The following is a 19457-nucleotide window of genomic DNA, read 5'->3' as shown; positions in this document are numbered from 1 at the left end:
TCTGACCTGACTAAGGGCTCTGTTGAGCACTGGCTGCTTCCACCTTCTAATGGCATTAGAATATGGTATGCTGCAATGTAAACAGATCAAGAGCATTTATTCAATTAAATTCAACATGTATTCTGACAAAACTTACCAAATTAGACACTTGAAGCATGTGCATTTTATCATATCCCAATCATACTAATTACTGCTGTGAATTTTAAGAGTTCCCAATGAAAAAGCAGAGAATGAAATCTGTGACATCTTCAAAAATTCCACGTATTTTTCTAGGTGCTAGGATACTGAGTATACAAAAAGCAGAAAAACTATAGGTCTCACAACAAGAGACGAACATACATTCTTCTATGCACATAGTAACCATCCCTGAGTACTCGCTATGTGGCCCCTCTTCCAACTTTTACATTTGTCAATTAATTCATCCTCACAACCGTACGGGTATGTTCAATTATTGCCATTTTATAGTTGAGAAAACTGAGGCACAGAGAGGTTAAGTCATTAGACCAAAGTTACAAAACTAGTAAGTGACTGGTCAGAATTTATTAAATCCAGGCTGTATCGCCTGATGCATTAGGCTGCTCAGGCTGCTGTAACAGAATACCACAGACTGGGTGGCTTAAACAACAGAACTTAATTTCCTCATAGTTCTTGAGGCTAGAAGGCCAAGGTCAAGGTGTCGGTAGGTTTGGCTTCTCCTGAGGCCTCTGTCCTTGGCTTGCACTGTCCTCACATGGGCCTTTCCTCTGTGTGAGCACATCCCTTATGTCTCCTTTTCTTCTTATAAGGTCACCAGTCATATGATTAGGGTCCCCCCTAATGGCCTCATTTTAATTTAATCACCTCTTTAAAGACCTTATTTCCAAATGTGGTGACATTTGGAGGCAACGCCCAACTGGGGGGTTGGGACTTCAACATATGAATTTGGGTGGGAGGGACACAATTCAACCCCAAACACCTGATGACTTGTGAAACCTCAAGAAAGTTACTGAAACTTCCTATGCCTCAGCTTCTTCACCTGTAAAATTGTGCTACTGAGCATCAAAGGAGATAATTCATGTAAAATGCTTATTAGCAGAGTGGTCTGACACACAGTATCATCATTTTAAAGATGAAGAAAACAAAACTCAGAGACGGTGACTCGCCCCGCGTTCATCTCTAAAGCGGAGTTCTTATACTTCAGAACACTATTTTCCTGTATAACCAAATGTATAATCCAGCACAATTTTATATAATTTATAAATTTTATACATCTCTTAACTTCCTGCTTTTGCACACTATTTTTCTTTATTACATAAAAGGGAGTAAGAGAAGGAGAAGCTCAAGTTAATAAGAATTTAGTTAGGGAAGTATACTACTTTCATGGGATTGTATATGAATGTCATTCATCTTTTCTCCTAATTTGTAAAGACAACTGGCTATAGCCACCCAGTGATGACACCTCAGAAGATCAAAACCTACGTTTAACTATCAGGAACGAAAAGCAACTCATTTTTTTGTAAAAAATTAAGATTGTCCTTTACATTTGCCTAGTACTCTACATATATTAACACCCATTTAATCTTCAACACAATCTTATAATATCGTATTTAGTTCTCATAACAATCATGTGAGGAAGGTATTATTCCCATTTTTCAGCAAGGGAACAGGAGCACGGCAAGGTCAAAGGTTTTTCTTTAAGTTGCAATATCTGGTTTCCTCATTTTTCATGCCTGGCACAGAGCAGGTGTTCGGCAAATAAGGCAGATGACTAGCGGCAATCTAGACTAAGCTGCAAGGCATCTCTTTTATATCCTTTATATGGGCCAACTTTGATCACCACCAACCCCTTGGATTGACAGCTCTTTTAAGGCAGAAACCACGGTCCCCTTCTTCCCCAGTGTCTAACACACCTGGTGCTCGTTTAAGTTCAATATTTGAGAAATGAGAGCTCAAGTCAATATTTGTTTGTATAATCGAATCCTAGCACATTCCTCCTTCAGTGATGGCAATGAGTACTTTTCAGCCACCATCATATAAAAAACATCAACAAAAAGAAGCATTCATAAAACCTCTCTCTCATGGCCTGAAACAGAGAAGCCTACAGGCCTTTTCCAACCCCCAAATCCTATGATTCCATCATAGTCTACTCCTGACAGGTAGTTAAACTCACCACCTCTAGTACCAATTATAGGCACAATGCAATTGGATTCGCCAGTACAGAACCACTACAATGTTCTTTCTTAGTTTGTGGTGTGCTTCAGGGAAAACAACAATTTTGCATATGTGACAGAAAAGTTCACCATTTCCAGAGGTAATTATAATGGATGATAAGGTCGATCTCAGTGGACGGTGTAATTGCTGTCCGTCAAGGCCCCTATGTCATAAAAAGGAGCTATATTAAGAGAAATCAGGCCAACTTATTTTCTCAAGAATACACTGGTGTTTGCGTTTTTTTTTTTTTTTTTTTTAAAAACTTCAAAGTCTGTTTGGCCATGAGCAGTCAGGCAAGTTTTGACCCTGACATGGAAACTATCTGACCACTTCTGAGCGGTTCAGTACACAGGGAAGGGTGGTAGGTGGAGCCGGCCAGAGCAGTGCTCTGAACTCTGCTCAAAGCTCTCCTGTAACGTCAGGGACTTATGGGTGTCCAGTTTGTTCATCTATCTTGCTTTCATGTACCCTACTGTGAACTGGCCATCACCTCTCTGGCTAACTACTTCACAGAGCTGTTGTAGCAAATTTAAGGGAGAAAAACCCAAAAACCAAACTCTCAGAAAGAAAGGAATTCAATAAAAAACTGAAAGGATAAAAGTATTGCATTACACTTCCTGTCTGAATTAATTTTTTCAATACTCTGAGATGTGAAGCAGACAAATTCACTAAGTGAAGAGTTACTCTAGGTTGTCTTTTCTAAGTGAAAGTATCCCACAAATACTCTTTTCTGATGCCTTCAAGAGAGAAGAAATTTCAGAAAGAAATGAACAGGCATACAAATGGAATAATTCTGCACAGAGCCAAATTAAAAGACTCAATTTATCGACTTATCATCACTAATAAATATTTACTAAATATATGCAATGTACAAAGCACTGGGCTAGATGCTGTTTAGAATACAGAATTAGTAAGAAATGTCCATACGTCCTCCCGTAGTACAACTGTACCATAAGATGAAACTTTTGTTTAGATTTCCCAAATAAACAAAGGTTTTAAGTTCCCCTAGGACACGGAAGAACAAAATATTTTTTTTCTCTATTATGATTTCCTGGCTTCATAGAAAAACTGTAGAACACACCAAGGGAGAAACTCTTCTTTTATCTATTAGTTTCCACTGATAAGCAGCAGCTTTTCAAGAGTGACTGAGCTACAGAATGACTTAATTTCCACAACAATCCGATTAAATCTGACACGCACATGACACGGGGGGGGGGGGGGGGGGGGGGGCGGGGGCGGGGCGGGACTCACCCACATGCCCTTCGATTTCAATAAGAAAAGTTAAAGCGTATTGTCAGGGAAGGCAGGGAGAAGATCAAGATCATGCGGCTTAGAAAGAAGATGAAGAATGATAGGACGTGTGACCGCCTGGAGGGGTGGGAGAGGGAGGGTGGGAGGGAGGGAGACGCAAGAGGGAAGAGATATGGGAACATATGTATACGTATAACTGATTCACTTTGTTATAAAGCAGAAACTAACACACCATTGTAAAGCAATTATACCCCAAAAAAGATGTTTGAAAAAAAAAAAAGAATGATAGGATGGAAATATTCCAAGTAACGGCAAGGCACTTGGGATTCCTTGAATGCCCTGCCGTATTCAATCACATAACGGCCACGCACTGAAAGGAAAAGCTAGAGCCCATCTCACGCCTCACTTCTGCTACTGACTGAGGTTGAGAAATAAAATTAAGACAACATTTTCAAGTTACTCAAAGGCAGAAATTGTAGCCTGGACATTTAAGGGAATAAGCTCATTAGGTGGGGTAAAAGACTTGTTTTGCAATTAGTCAGAGTCTTTACCCAATTAATTTAAAACGGGAAGCCCCGAATTTTCTTAAAGCTTTACTGTTAGAAACAGTAAAGTTTGTTAGAACTGACCGTGCTACTGTATAAATTCTTTGTGTATGTTTACTTTCCCTCCTAGATTTATGGCCAAACTGTTCTCAAAAACAGAACAAACTTCTTATTATCTGCTTCTTTCATATTTAATATTCTATCTCCCTGAAGCCACAGAACTGATATTCTTCAACAGATGAAGTAAAGTGAACGCTGACAACCAGCACTGATGGTCCAGGGATGGGGAAACGAATAAGGATTTAAACCCCAAGGCAAACAGGGCACACTCACCATAAGGTCGAGATCACGTTAAGGAAATCTACAGCACTTGAAACGCAATTTTGTAGTTACAGTTCTGATCAAGCTGAACCATCTTTTGGGACAGCCAATCATGAACAAGATTGCTGTATTTGGAATTCAGACAGCAAGAAAAGGCAGTCTCTTCTCAGAAATGGAAAATGACACTCAGCCAGCTCTATGTCCCATGGTGTAATCTCACATCAAGTACTTGAACAATTCTTAGTTATTTTTTTTTTTTCCAAAATGAAAAGTAGATCAACTTACATGGCTCTCTGGCAATGAACTGAGGTACAGTGTTGGGCAGAGGAGTACTAGGGTTTGGAGTCCCTACTAGTTTGTTCTTGGCCATCTTCGTGTTTGCCTTAGCAAACTCTAGTCGTAGTGTTTGTGGAATTTCAGGATCGAAGCGGATGCCCTTTGGAAATAAAGAACAAATGGAAGATGTTTTCATTTCCTTAGAGTCAAACCGGAATGGTGACAAAATAAACACACCAGTAAACCCGGCCTATCAGGAAAAAAAAGTTAGTAAGAGCTCTCATTCTCACTACTTACACAGAATACACGAAAACCTGTAACACAGCATGTCCACAAAGTCAGGGAGATTTAGTCTACTGTATTGAAAATTGAGTGGCATAGTTTTTCATCTATTCCTTTTCTTTTTGGACTAAAACGTTCAGGTTCAAATTTTAAATCTGGGCCAGCAAATGCCTAGCATAGTTAAAAACTAATTAATGGCTACCAAGAAGAATGAATTAATGTAAAGCCCTGTGTAATGCTGGAAAAGTCTAACACCTGAAATCGTAAGAGGCAAGGCTTTGACCAGTGTTTAAAACAATGTTAATTCTTCAATGCCTTCGTTTCATCACCTCTAGAGGGGGAAAATTCCCATCCCTTTCTAACTGGAGAGCTTTCATACTGGTGATACATGTACTCCGAGTTACTAAGTAGACAGGAACTAAACAGTTTTAAGACTTCAATATAACTAGTATTACTTAATTCCGGTTAGCTTATAACTTCATATGAATGTCTTGATGTGGTATGGTCCTGATTTTGATTACAGCTGGCTTACTAGCTACATGGATAGACAGACCACAGATTATATGGGCCAAAGAGAGGGTAGTAATTTCAATTACCTTTAACCCTATTGTTGCAGTTTACCTAAACCAAATATATTCAATAAAATAAGTCACAAACACTATAAAGTACAAGATTTAGGACAAGATGAAACTATTTGAAACCCTCCCACCATTTAAGAATGCCTCTACTACTGAGCATAACGAATAATCTCATGATATTTATGTCCAACGCTAGGATTCTGGACCCCAACAATAGTATCAAAAAGACACCCCAGTACAGTATGGTGCATAAACGTGCATTCAGAACAGACTTAGGTACCATGTTTGTTTGTATGGCATGTTCTGAAAAAGGAGTGAAGTTCTGAAAATGAGTATCTTAAGAACACAGGTTCTCAGTTTAGCACTCACGTGGGCCTGAGTGCCCCAAAGCCCCTTTCTTCTTTTTATTAGCTTGAAGACAAGAGCAATTTCCACAAGAAATTAGTAAGAGTCTCTAACTCTGTAGACCAGGATGAACAACTCTGAACTTCTCAGGCTCAGCTCCAAAGATGGGAGGAAGAGCCTGTGACTTGACGGGAGCGGCAATAAGAGAAATAAGGGGGTTAGGGGGCAGGGAGCGAAGGAAAGCGAGGCCCTCAGGGAGGCACAACTACAGCCACAGAGCCGTGACCCACTGATGTCCTGGAGTGGGTGAAACTTCCAACTGAAGGGGCAAACAGGTGCGGGTGGACAAGAAGAAAAGGAATCCTCTGGTGCAGCCCTAACCAATGACGAAAGGTGAAAAGGGGGTGCCAGGAATATGAAATATAAAAAGAAATTCTTTCTTTAACTGGTCTCAGTTTTCGTTTTAATTTGAGAAACCTCAGTATTAATCTTGAGAAAAATGTCCATAAGGGGAAAAAGACAAAGCAGCACCCTGGAGCAGTGTTTGCTTCCATTCACTTCCACTACGAGCATTTCACTCTATCAAAGCTGCTATCAACAACAGAGTGAATATTTCCAAATACGGATCTGAAGAGCTGTGGCCTTTGCTGGGAGACGAGCACAGTCCCCGCTGTCATTTAAAGGTATGCTGTGGAAGGACTTGCTTATTCTTATCCCACCCCATCCAACTACACAGAGAAGCAACTTGCTATCAATTTCCAAGTGTGTCCAAGCGTCCTCCTTGGCAATTAACTCCCCCATCCTTCCTGCGAAGCAGCAGCTTTCCTAATAGCCCTGAGCCCCCATCCCCGTGAGCAGCGTGGGTAACATGAGAAGAGTATCCTGGGACCTGTCAGGGGTCCTCTGGAGTTTCTAGTCTCAGAGAATGGGGCCGGACATCTGCAGTCTACGCCTCAGCTCTTTCACTGATGTGCGAGAGCTGTTCATCGAGGCTCCACACAACGTGCTTGCCTCTTACACAACCTGGTCTCGTGACTCAGGTCCTAAAACATGCTGAACTGAGTCTCCTCTACTCCCCACCCCCGTCTTCATACCCCTCCTCCCTGTGTGAGCTAAAATAACACCACCATCATGTTCCAAATCAAAGTTCCAGCTCTTTATTAAAAAAAAAAAAAGCTCAGAAGTTGAAATGACCTAATTTGTTTGGCAACTTATTCAGAGGCCGGAGGCTTAGAACACAAGTCACATTCCTCTAACATCTTTAGCAGCAATACCATATTTGGTAATCAATATCCTGCTCAGCTCAGTTTCTATCCAGAGGGACCAGCCAAGCCAAAAACATTTTAAATGTTAAAGGATGAAGAAGAGGAGGCAGAGTGGGGCGGGGGTTGGGAGAACATGGAAGTGAAGAGGAAGAATGAGGGGAGAAAGAGGAAAAAGAGGGAGACGGATAGGAAGGAGACATGAAAACAAAACAAATCCCCTTGTGCTTTTAATTAAAGCCCAATAAGATTATTCTCTGGCCACAGTGACTTCTCATTAAATGCTGTCAGGATAAGATTATTACTAAATCAAAGGGGGAATCTGTGCCTTTCAAAATCAACTTTTTCCTCTCTTGCCTATAATTCACCCAAACCCTTCTGGTAAGTGAACAGAAAACATTTCTCTTGCAATTGTAAATGGTGTCTTATTTCCTTGGTGTCCAAAAAGGACAGTTTCTAGATATCAGTATGATATCAGTTTGAGAAGTTACTTAGAAGCAACCCAATCTGACTGGCTATAGGAACAGCCAATAGTCTCTCCAAGATGGCCTAGAACACTGTGACCAAAGCAACACAGGTTCACTGTGATCTACAAAGGCTAAACTTCCTACCCAGGGCTAACTCTGGGAGATGGAAAGTATCCTTAGTAGCCTACTATACCTAAGAGTATATCAGGGCAGTAGCAAACCCACATGCTTATGTGTCACAGACTGAATGCTGGTGTCCTCCCCAAATCCATGTTGAAGCCCTAACTCTCAATGTGATGTCATTCGGAGGTAGGGCCCCTACGAAGGGATTAGCGCCCTTGGGAGAAGAGGAAGGGACTCTAGAGACCTCTCTCTCCAGGAGCACACACCAAGGAAAGGCCACGTGAGAACACAGTGAGAAGGTGGAATCTGCACAAACCAGAAAGAGGGTCCTCAGCAGATACTGAATCTGCTGGCAACTTGATCTTGGGCTTTCTAGCCTCCAGAACTGAGAGAATTAATGTTGATGCCACCCTATCTGTGGTATTCTGTTATGGCAGCCAGAGCTGAGATACCTTAATGACACGGTTTTCTTTCCTGCACCGTAGTTCCTAAAATACCTCACAGTACTCTTTCTGAACTTTCTACAGTCTCGTCCAGGTAACTCTCCTCTTGTCCACCAGCCTCATCCCCAGCCCCACCTGTTCCCTCGCTGCAAGTGACTCAGCCCATAGGAACACTTTTATTCAACCACCTTGGCTGACACATGGGATTACTAGAAGTCCTAACAGTTCAGTCTCAAAAGCTACAGAGCAATCAGAGGCCCGAAGGACAATTCAAACCCTGCCTTTGCGTGCTGTAGTGCTCTAAACTCAAACAGAGTATATAGTATTGCATTTAGGACTCTGTTGAGGGAAGTTTTTAAAATCCTCTTTTTTCCTCCTCCTCTGTCTCCTAAAATTAAAGCTTAAGAACTCTCTGTAAACAGAAAATCTTGAAAAAGAGAATTTTCTGAATTGTAGACCTAGACCCCTCAATGCAAACTTGTGCTTCCTATTTAAATTGCATTAAGAGTCTCAGCAAGTTACAGAGCTTTAAAATGCCATTTTAGTGCTCTACAAACTACATCAAAGGCCGGAGTCCTAGAAGGATAAGGCAAGAGCTAGTATATAATAAAACACAAGGAAATGGGCAAGGTAAAAGGAAATCACCAAATCCTGAAGACCCAAGCCTACAGGAATGTAGAGAGTCACTGTAAAGGAACTGCAGCTCTTTCAGTGCCTTTCTGGAAGACAAAATGGAGAAGCTATTAATTAAATGTGCTGCAAAGCTCAGATCCCAAGTAGCTCTCCTGTTTCTCTAGCTGTGGTGATACTGGCTTCTTATGCACATAGGCTGTGCTGGAAAAGATTTATTGGCTGCAAATCGTGCATTTGGAGTCATAGGATTATGCTGAACATAAAGGTTCAAGACCATTCCAAGTCCTTAGTCGTGTCCCTGGTATTAATGTCATGCCACAAGAGTGGAAATATTAGTCAGGAGTTTATTCATTGAATAATGGGGGGAAAAAAAGAGAGAGAAGGGCTATTCTAGAATGATTAAAATACCCTTAGGGCTTCCCTGGTGGCGCAGTGGTTGAGAGTCCACCTGCCGATGCAGGGGACACGGGTGCATGCCCCGGTCCGGGAAGATCCCACGTGCCGCGGAGCGGCTGGGCCCGTGAGCCATGGCCGCTGAGCCTGCGCGTCTGGAGCCTGTGCTCCGCAACGGGAGAGGCCACAGCAGTGAGAGGCCCGCGTACCGCAAAAAAAAAAAAAAAAAAAAAAAAACCCTTAGAGGCCTACCCTCATATGCAATGTGTGGTCCTTGATTGAACAACCAGATATAAAAGACCTCTCGTGGGAAAATGAAGAAAGCTGAATACTGAATGGGCATTATGTGATATCTGGGAATTGTCCATTTTATTAGGTGTGATAAAATGGTAATGTAGGAAAATGTCTTTAGTTTTTGTACTGAAATACAAAGAAGATATAATGACAAAATGTCATAACATCAGGTATTTACTTTAGAATACTTAGAAAAAAATGGAAGCAAATGCAGCAAAATGTTAAGTTGGTAAATTCTGATGGATTAATGGATGTTCATTACTATGCTCTCTACCTTTTGGTATGCTTGAAATTTCATAATAAAAAGTAAAAACAGAACAGATTCAACCAAGCACATAACGTTTGTCATGTACTAGAGACACAAGGATCAGTGAAAATAAGTCCCTGCCTTGAGGAGTTCAGATCTCAGGCTCTGGTGAGGGAGCTGTACAGGTACACTGATGGTTAGAGAAACAAACCAACACAATGTCTAGGACTCCATGGGAAACAGAGCCACGGCCCTGAGTGACTGGGGACCAGGAAGGCAACACAGAGGAAGTGACAGAAGAGCAGAAATTTACCAGGTGGTAGTCCAGGAAAGAGCTCAGCAAAGTTCTGCATGACAGGATGTGAAGAGGGTGTGGATGTGTGTGTGTGTGTGTGTGTGTGTGTGTGTGTGTGTGTGTGTGTGTGTGTGTGTGTGTGTGTGTGTGTGTGTGTGTGTAAGACTGCATAAGCACTGGGATGAGATCACGAGGAACTTTCAGGTCATGAGTGAGGACTCTGGAGTATCTGCATGGCTGAGCCGCTAAAATTTTTTTAACTCGGGAAATAATTATGATCAGATTTATGTAGTAGAGCGTGATCCTCAAATGTTAGCACGTATCAGAATCATCTGGAAGACTTCCTAGACACAGAGTGCTGAACCCGCGCCTCCAGTTTCTGATTAAGTAGGTCCTGGATGGGACTTGAGAATCTGCATTTGTAACAAGTTGCCAGGCTGATGTTGACACTGCTTGTGTAGGGACCACATCTGAGAATCAGTGCAGTGGAGGATAACTCTAGTGGTGGAAGGGCAGCTGGACTTAAACAGACTGGAACACACCAGACGCGAAGCAGTTCAAACAGCCCTGGAAAGAGGTTGATTGGGATAACTGCTCTGCTGGCTCTTTTCTGGGAAGCGCCCAGAGGCCAACATCCAGGTTCTGTGCCCTCACTCCCCTAGTGACAGCTGACTAGTTAAGGCACAGACAGATGTGGCCATCAGTGACCAAACATGTTTTTTCTTCTGAGGATTTCAACCTTGAGTATAAAAATACAGAAAATGGAGGTGGCTGGAGCTGAGTTACCCTAACAGTCTCCCACTAGAGAAAAGGTCTCTAAACTCCTGTCACTGAGGTCTTCAGTGCTGTCCTAATGCCGGATGGAGTCTTGTTTATTTGGTACATCCTTCAAATCTGTGAGCTATAGCCCAGTGTCTTTACAAATGGTTCTACCATTAAAGTAAGTGGGTTTATCAGCCCTTGACAACTAGTTTTAGAGACAAAGGAAGCATTCATTTAAAGGGGGAAAAAAGGGAAAGAATGAGGCAAAAATATATATATTTACTGAGAAAGATGTCATGGCAGTATGAGGTTTAAAAAAGAAAAAGATACTCAACAATGTTTAGTAGCCTTAGAAGGAGGAGCCTTTGTGTACGTACGAGTGTGTGAACCCAGGAATGTTTACAATGGGACAACCACCCCGTTAATAGTGGTAACTTTGGTGGCAATGTCAGGGTGGGGAGGGGATTTCTAGTCTGTATGATTTTGTATCGTTTGAATTTATTACAAATATGTATAATTTATAAAGTTATAATTTACAGGATCTGACACAGGTTAAAAGAAGAAAGAAGAGGGAGAGAGCGGGAATAAAAGGGTTCCTGTGGAGCACTAGCAGAGCCAGAGCATAACTAGCAGTAACAGATATCCTGGCAGACAGCACTCAACCAGATATGCTGGTGCTTTCTGCCTAGTTCTTAAAAAATACTTACTTTGAAATAATTTCATATTTATGGAAATGTTGCACACATAGTACAAAGAATTCCTGTGTACCCTTTGCCTAGATTTCCCCATACACCTTTGTCCTCCCTGAACTGTTTTAAGAATATGTTGAAAGCACTATACCCTTTACCCTTTACAGTTTGGCTTCCTAAAAGCAAGGACATCTCTTTGTGCTGCTGATTCAGGATCTAATCCAGAGGCATACATAGCATTTAGTTGTCATCTCTTTAGTCTCCCAGAATATTTCCCTCCGTCCTTGTCTTCCGTGACCTTGACATTTTGGAAGAGTATAGGCTATTTTTTTTGTAGACTGTCCCTCAATTTGGGTTTATCTGATTTGTTTCTTGATTAAATTAAGGTTATACATTTTTGGCAGGAGTATCACAGAAGTGTCATTCTCAGTGCATCGTATCAGGAGACACATGATGTCGTTTTTGTCTCATTACTAGTGATAATAACGTTGATCACTTGCCAAGTTTCTCCACTGTGAGGTTACTATTTTTTCTCTTTTTAACTAATAAGTATCTCATAAGGAGATAACTTTGAGACTAAATATTTTGTTTCTCAAATTTTAACATCTATTGATCTATTGTTTTAACATCTATTGATAATTCTTACCTGAAGCAATCTTTACTGTTGTGATTGCCAAAGTGATTTTTTCTAATCCTATCATTCCTTTCATATTCATTAGTCTTCTACTCTAAGGAAAAGCTTACCCTTTGGCCCTGTTTATTATTTATTCCTTTCTACATTCGTTTGTTCATTCATTCACTCACACATCAGTACGATTCATATCTTATTTTATGATTTATAATTTATTACTATTATTTGTTTCGGTGCTCAAATTGTCCCAGATTTATACGGTAACACACACATGCTTTCACATCCGTATCTACTTCTCTACATCTATTTAGATATATTAAAAACATCAGTTAGTACTGATACCTCCAATTCCAATCCAACACCATTAGGTTAATTCTAGCCTTCCCTCTCCACATTTGTATCAATAACTCCTTCTGAATCCTAGCTCTCATTATCCACTATACATTTACTTATTCGCTCAACACGGGAATGAAGTTTCATAATCGCTAAACAATAGCAACATAAAAAGGAAACCTATTAACTACAGTTCAGTATATATAGTTCTTTTTGTCTTAGGCCTGAAAGTATATAACCGATATGTACATTCAAGAATTATTGGGGTCAGCTCTCCCCATTCTTCGCAACTTCACCGTGGTTGTATTATTCACTAGAAATAGATTCATTTGTTTGTATTGCATTTTTTGGGGTCTCCCCGCATTCTGTTGTCTTCACTTTCTCTCTCTCTGTATATTCATAGCAGGTAAAACTGTTTCACCACTTGAAAAGTTAAAGTTGATTCATCAACCCACTCATCTTTTACCCATTTCTAAATTTCTGGTTATGAATTTATGAATAATTTTACGTATGTTGCCTGAAAGGCTGAGGACTCAGAATTTTAACATCCCCCCAACCTGCTGTGACTTCCTGAGACACCCAATCTTTTGAAGGAAGTTTCTAAATAAACAAGGTTTTCAATGTTGTTTATTGAACTTAATTTTTTAATTAATCTTCAATTTCTAATTGAAATGTCGAAATGTTAAAAAGGGGGGGAGGGGTAAAGACAATTGGGGCTAAAATTGCTGTAATAAATATTGCTATAAAGATTCAGTTAAGTTCGAGGCCTGAATGAACCTGGGTTGATGCCCAGGCTTTTCCTGTTGAGTCCTGGGCCAGTCGCCTTCACAGTGTCCCAATATGCGCAAATTCAAACGTTTAGAATACTATTCCATTCGGGTGAACTACATGGAACTCTACTGGAAAGCAACAGGTTGCCCCTACTGTTCACTCCACCGCCGGTGGACTCTGCTCTCCTCTGAGACACCGCCGCAAGTGACCCATTTCTTCTAGAGCTAAGGTCATTTCCTATCAGAATCTCCTGGTGTTTCACACACACACCCCATTCTGACCCAGTAATCCAGTGGATCTGAGGCTTCGGTATTGAACCAGATAAAACCACCTTCTTGTGTGTAGAATAAAAACAGTGAAGTAGCAGCAATCTCCTAAGAGTCAACTTCATGACTGCTGAGATTCCTCGTTGAGTCTAACGAGCTTCTTACTGCCCTTTAGTCTATACCCCACTCCAAACGAATACCCACTGCTGCTGTAGGGAATGTGCAGTATCCAGAAAGCCCTGCCCAGCCAGGTGTCTGTGCTGAAGGGGAGACATAATGTTCCTCGTTCAGGTTATAGGTTTTAACCAATTCATTCGGACTTTCTAATACAGAATGAGAGTCATTCGTCACCAGAATCTATGTATGTTGTACAACAGTATCCCGGTGTAGGAAAATCCTAGTACTTCTTTTGTAATGATCTGCTCGGTTCTTCCCTAGCCTTCAGGACTTCCTTTAACCTTTACAGATGAGGTTCATGAAACCCCCCATCTTGTGTCCAGGAAATAAGGAGCTCAAATCAAGGTCAAACTTAGTACTCACACCCCTCTGATCTTGTAATAATCTCAGTCCCTGGATCCTATCTCCCTGCTCCACACCACCCGCCTTATCTCCGTTTCTGGTACTAAAGCCCAGGTCATCTGAGGGCTGGAGTTCTGATATGCCTCTTCAGGTTTACTCAAACAGAGACCCTGGTAAATCTCCAGGGCTGCTTCAAAAACTGCTGTCAAAACCACCAAGACTCGGAGCTCCACCAGGTGGTAGCTGATATACCTGGTGCCCACTGACCTTTCTATTACTGAGGCGTGATTATCGTCCTACAAAGGCAGAAGAAATCAGAGAGCATAGTGGGATTAGGGGGTGGGGTGGTAAGGTGATTTCCTTCTAAATTATCAGAATCATCAAGCATTCAACAGAAAAGCTGAACCAACACTGCTGACTTCTGTAAACAGTAGTACATAAAACAAGATCCATAGAGAGGGGAGAATTAAATCAGTTCTCAGGAGTAACTAAAGAGAAAGGCATACTCTACTGAGGCTGTGGGGATTTTGCAAAGCACTCATATTCCAACTCACTGAGATCATGACTTGGTTGAGCTTTAGTAAACAACTACCCAGTTTCTCAGCAACTGAGAAACCAAGATGGCGTCCTCATAAACTAACCCTCAGTGCTCCAACACCAGTTCCCTCCACTTCAGTTGACTAGAACAAGCTAATAAATGACTTCCTTCCCCTACTGCTGACTAGAACAAGCTAATAAATGAGAGAAAATGATTCTTATGACTTATTCTTGCACGCATTGTACTCAAAAGATTTCCAGTCATAATAGTATGTGGGGGAAGATACAGGCAAGGTATTCAGAGGTTGGAGATGGAACGATTACACTATGCTACATTCAAAAGATTTTTCATTCAAGCACAAAAATGTATTTAAGTCCTTTCTTGCTAAGTGACCAAACACTGAGGTCTCTTATTTATGACTTAAGTTTCTATTTAACGTTGACTTAACTAAAAATTCAACGCTCTTAAGTTTCTGGAATAGTTTCTGCTATTATAGATATACTTCATACAGCTGTTACTAAAAATAATTCACATACCATAAAATTCACTCTTTTGCATTAAATATCATGATTTTTAGTACAGTCACAGAGTTGTGCAACCATCACCACAATACATCTTTGGAACGTTTTCATCACCCCAAAAGGAAACTGCACCCATTCGCACTCACTGCTCATTCCTCCCTCTCCCTCTTCACTCACTCCCCTCCCCCAACCACTAATCTACTTGCAGTCTCTGAGAAAGTACCTATTCATATTGGATATTTCCTATAAACGGAATCATACAACATGAGGTCTTTTGTCACACTGGTTTCTTTTAATCAGAATGTGTCCAAGGTTCATCCACTGTTTACTGCTGAATAATATTCTACTGTACAAACATACCACATTGTGTTTATCCTTTCATCAGTTGGACATTGGGTTGTTGTCACTTTTTTGGCTGCTATGAACACTGTGTACACGTTTTTGTGTGGATATATGTTTTCAATTCTCTAGAAGAACTTCTGCAGCATATAGTAACTCTATGTTAACTTTTTTTTTTTTTTTTTTTTTTTTGCGGTACGTGGGCCTCTCACCGCTGTGGCCTCTCCCGTCGCAGAGCACAGGCTCCGGACGCGCAGGCTCAGCGGCCATGGCTCACGGGCCCAGCCGCTCCGCGGCACGTGGGATCCTCCCGGACCGGGGCACGAACCCGTGTCCCCTGCATCGGCAGGCGGACTCTCAACCACTGCGTCCCCAGGGAAGCCCCTATGTTAACTTTTTTGAAGAACTGTGAAACTGTTTTCTGAAGGAGCTATGCCATTTCAATCCGACTATCAGTGTATGAGGATCCCAATTTTTTCACATCCTCACCAATGCCTGTTATTGCCTGCCTTTATCTTCGCCATCCTAGTAGGTGTGAAGTGGCGTCTCAACGTGGCTTCGATGTCCATTTCTCTATGCTCGTTAAATTTTAAAACATTTTATAAAGAGGACTGAAAATAAAAGCCTTCTATTTTCAAACAGCATTTTGGTCACAAGGAAAGGAAAGAACCTGGGAGCCACAAATCATTTAACATATAAAAGGGAATGAAGCCGAAAGAATTAACATTTACCTTTTAGAGTTAAAAAGAAGTTGGAAATATTAACTGTTTTCTGAAAATTATTGATAGACATGTCACTTCCATCAGAAACTCAGAGGAAGTAAATACGTACTTCAGAGATATTCTGACGTCTCAGGGGACCAAAAAATATATTTACAGTTTTCTGAATACATTCAGCTTTCTCTTCTAAAGGCAGCATAAAACATTCGATAGAATTAGAAACAGACTCTAGGCGAGGTACATGCAGAAGTTTCCCCAGGATTCTGAAAACAACTGTTACATTCAGTCAGGGCCTTAAAATGGCTCAATGACAGGCCAAATAGAAACACACACCTGGGTAACCTGTTACTATGGAGTGGATGGGGCTCATTCACAGACAACAGTGTGGAGGGAAGTTAAGGGAAGAGCTGTATGTTATACATAAAGAGAAGATAAGAAAAGAAAATTGCGGGGGGACCTCCGAACCTAGTAGTTTTCAACCATGTGTAGTGTTCCTCACTGCACCTGTCTCCTACCCCGACTATCCTGCACACTCCTGAGGGGTATTTGGAAATGTATGAGAGCACTCAGTGGGCAGAAAATAATAAGGATGTTAAACTCCTACAACGGGCAGGGTAGTCCCATACAATATAAGAACTGCCTCATCTAAAGTGCCGTACACTCCCCAACATACATGAAGAAATGAACATGGAGAAAAGTCACGTAATCTGCCTAAATTCCCAGTTAACTACTGGTAGAATAAAGATCGGAATTTAATTTTCATTCCTGTTGATCGTGTGTGTACATTACAGCTCTGTGAAGTTCCTTATATTCCAAAGACTACATTATTTTCACATGATAATGGAGGTTGTTGTTCAGTTTCCACTGTGCTAAACTTTAGATAGACGTGAGTTCCAACAGAAAATGAACGAGTGAGGAGAAGAATCCATCAGATGTAAACCATATTTCATGTTATTCCTAAATAAGGGCATTGCTTGCAGAAGTATCAGTACTGTTAATACAACAGCTTGTGCTACTGGGTCACTGTCCGCTGAGAAACTATCAGACCAATGAAGCCTTGTTCTTTTTCTTAATCCAACTACCTCAGAATGCTTGCCCTGGATTTACCTAGAATAATCTGATTTACTACTCACTCCTCCTCGCCTAAGCAGAGTCATTTGGAAAGAAGGTGTCCCTCTCCATTGGTAACGTATCTAGATCATACTTTAACAAAGAGGCCCCTTTCCAAAGGGCTCTCTGGGCTTATGTGGCTATGTGAGTTGGAGCTGGGCTGTAAGTCCAGGTACAATTCCTGCTCCACTGACTAATTTAAAAGTCTTCCAATAAGTATTAGGTTTCTAGATGTCTTATAGCCCCTCGTTTTTAACCCCTTGAATTAAAAAAAAATTCGTAGATGTTCTATAAAATACAATGAAACTTTATCTTGTTTGGAAATTTTTAGTGAAAGGAATATCCACGTCTACCCTAAAATGTCTCCAGAGGCTTACCCTTGATTTGAAGCCTATGTAATTCCTCCTCCGATAATACTGTGGGGCAAGCTCAGGTGAGTGTTATAATGGAATCAGCCTGGCTGTGATAGAGAAACCCATTCTCATTCCTCACTAGCCAACCTGAGCCTGGAATAAAAGAATTTTTATATTTCTTAGTGACGCGGCCACTTTTAGAATACACTTCCAAGGGGCTTCATTTTCATGTGAACAAACTGTAGAACTCAAATTCATACCCTCGCAACACTAAGCCACACTCTTAAGGTAAAACCTACAAAGGGGTTACCGTTAAGACAGATCTGACCCAAGAACAAAATGAGGGAAACTCTGTTTCTGACCACCCCACTCCCCTAATCCAGAAGGACTAGAAAAAAACAAAAAGAAAATGGTCTTGGTGGATCCCCTTCCAATTACTGGCGAAAGAAGCAAGAAAACAGGTTCTCCAGAGGTACCATCAGTGGCAGTGAATTAAAGTGACAATTATAAAGGAGATACCCCACTCAAGGGCTCAACCAATTTTGGGTAGAACCTCCCCCCCAAAAAGAGGCTTAAAATGTGGCAATTGTGTGGGCATTCATATCTACCTCCACCACCGATCCTGGGTATGTTTATTTAACCTTTTGCTGTGCCTCAGTTTCTTCATCTGTAAACTGGGAATAACAGTCCGTACCTCAAAGGGTTGATTGTAAGAAAAAATGGTTAGATTAATGCTGGCCTATGAAACATTCCTGTGGCCAACTAAAGAGCTGTTCCTCCTAACATGGACTCATAGGGGTTTCTTCGCCTTTGGACTTTCTGGAAAGGTGCTTCTACCACTTGGAAAAGAGAAGGATGTGATTCATGCTCAACTACGAGATTTCCTCCAACTGCAGAAAGCGGGATACCTGAGCTGCTGTTTTGAGGAGATGGTGCTGTACGGGTTCAAAGAATTCTTATATTCTACCTGGTTTCATCTCCCCCACAGGGAACAGATGTGTGTCCTGCTTCTCTTGCCCGTTTCTACTGCGACGTTCTCACAGTCTGAGTAGCTCTTGGGAGACTGGCTGGTAACTCCAGAGATGGGATCCACGATGGAGGAGAATTAGGTAAAAGTACCTAATTCGGAGATATCTGGGTCTCCATATCTGGTGACCTGACCATTCACCACAGCTCAATGTCTTTCTTTTCCACTAAAGCACACTTTCTGTTAGGCAGCCACCCCCTGTGTACGTAACCATGCCCGGGAAGAATCTGCTTTGTATAGGACAACTATAAAGTCATGACAGGGCCTTTGAAGAAGCTATAAACTCAATCTTGAACATGTCAAGAGAATCAGAGTCAAACGGAGTTTATTTTCCACAGGGTCGAGAGGGCATGATCGTTTGAACTTCTGCCACTGTGCTCTCAAACTGTCCTGAAAAGGATGACTGAGAGAGCTGGGCCCTGACAATGTTAGGAAGAGGATGTCTCCACTTCACGCACAGTCAGTTACCCGTTAAAGCAGTATTTTACAGCAACACTTTGAAATAGATAATATTACACAGAAAGAAACATAGGACAGAGTGCACATAGTATTCTTTCATTCAAGAATCTCAACGTTAACGTTTTTACCCTGAGGACTCTGAAGGTAAACAGGGGGTCAACTGTTCTGGTAGGGACAAAGGCGTCTCTTGGAATCCTTAACCCACAAATGCCAAATGTGACTTGTGCTGCCAGCAGTCCCTTTTACTGTCTAGTCCTCAAGCCTCTTTCTCTCCTACCTCATTGTTGGGACAGAGACTACAACCATGAGCATCTCCTCTTTCCCCTGGGGTTAAAGGTAATAGCTGAATGACCGCCTTTCACTCCTGCTATCTGCCGAATGACGGCACTCAAATAGCACTCACAATGAAAGCTTAAAAGAAAGCAGATTCTAGGCAATGGTTTTCATTTAAGTGTTTGAGAAGATCTTGAGGTGA

General features: G+C 41.4%; 1 protein-coding gene across 5 annotated transcripts in view; it reads right to left on the bottom strand.

Moving 5' to 3' along the window:
- The window catches only part of RBPMS (RNA binding protein, mRNA processing factor), a 189232-nt gene that overhangs the window by 70590 nt on the left and 99185 nt on the right, over positions 1 to 19457 (bottom strand). For all 5 annotated transcript variants that reach the window (XM_082863859.1, XM_082863862.1, XM_082863861.1 and 2 more), the window contains one exon: positions 4593 to 4743. In XM_082863859.1, coding sequence (XP_082719985.1) covers positions 4593 to 4743 — 151 coding nt within the window. The remainder of the gene's footprint in view (positions 1 to 4592; positions 4744 to 19457) is intronic.

The sequence above is a fragment of the Leucopleurus acutus genome, assembly GCF_964270905.1.
Source record: "Leucopleurus acutus genome assembly, chromosome: 21".
In the NCBI taxonomy this organism is placed as follows: domain Eukaryota; kingdom Metazoa; phylum Chordata; class Mammalia; order Artiodactyla; family Delphinidae; genus Leucopleurus; species Leucopleurus acutus.
The sequence above is the reverse complement of the archived record's forward strand: the minus strand, read 5'-3'. Positions and strand labels throughout refer to the sequence as shown.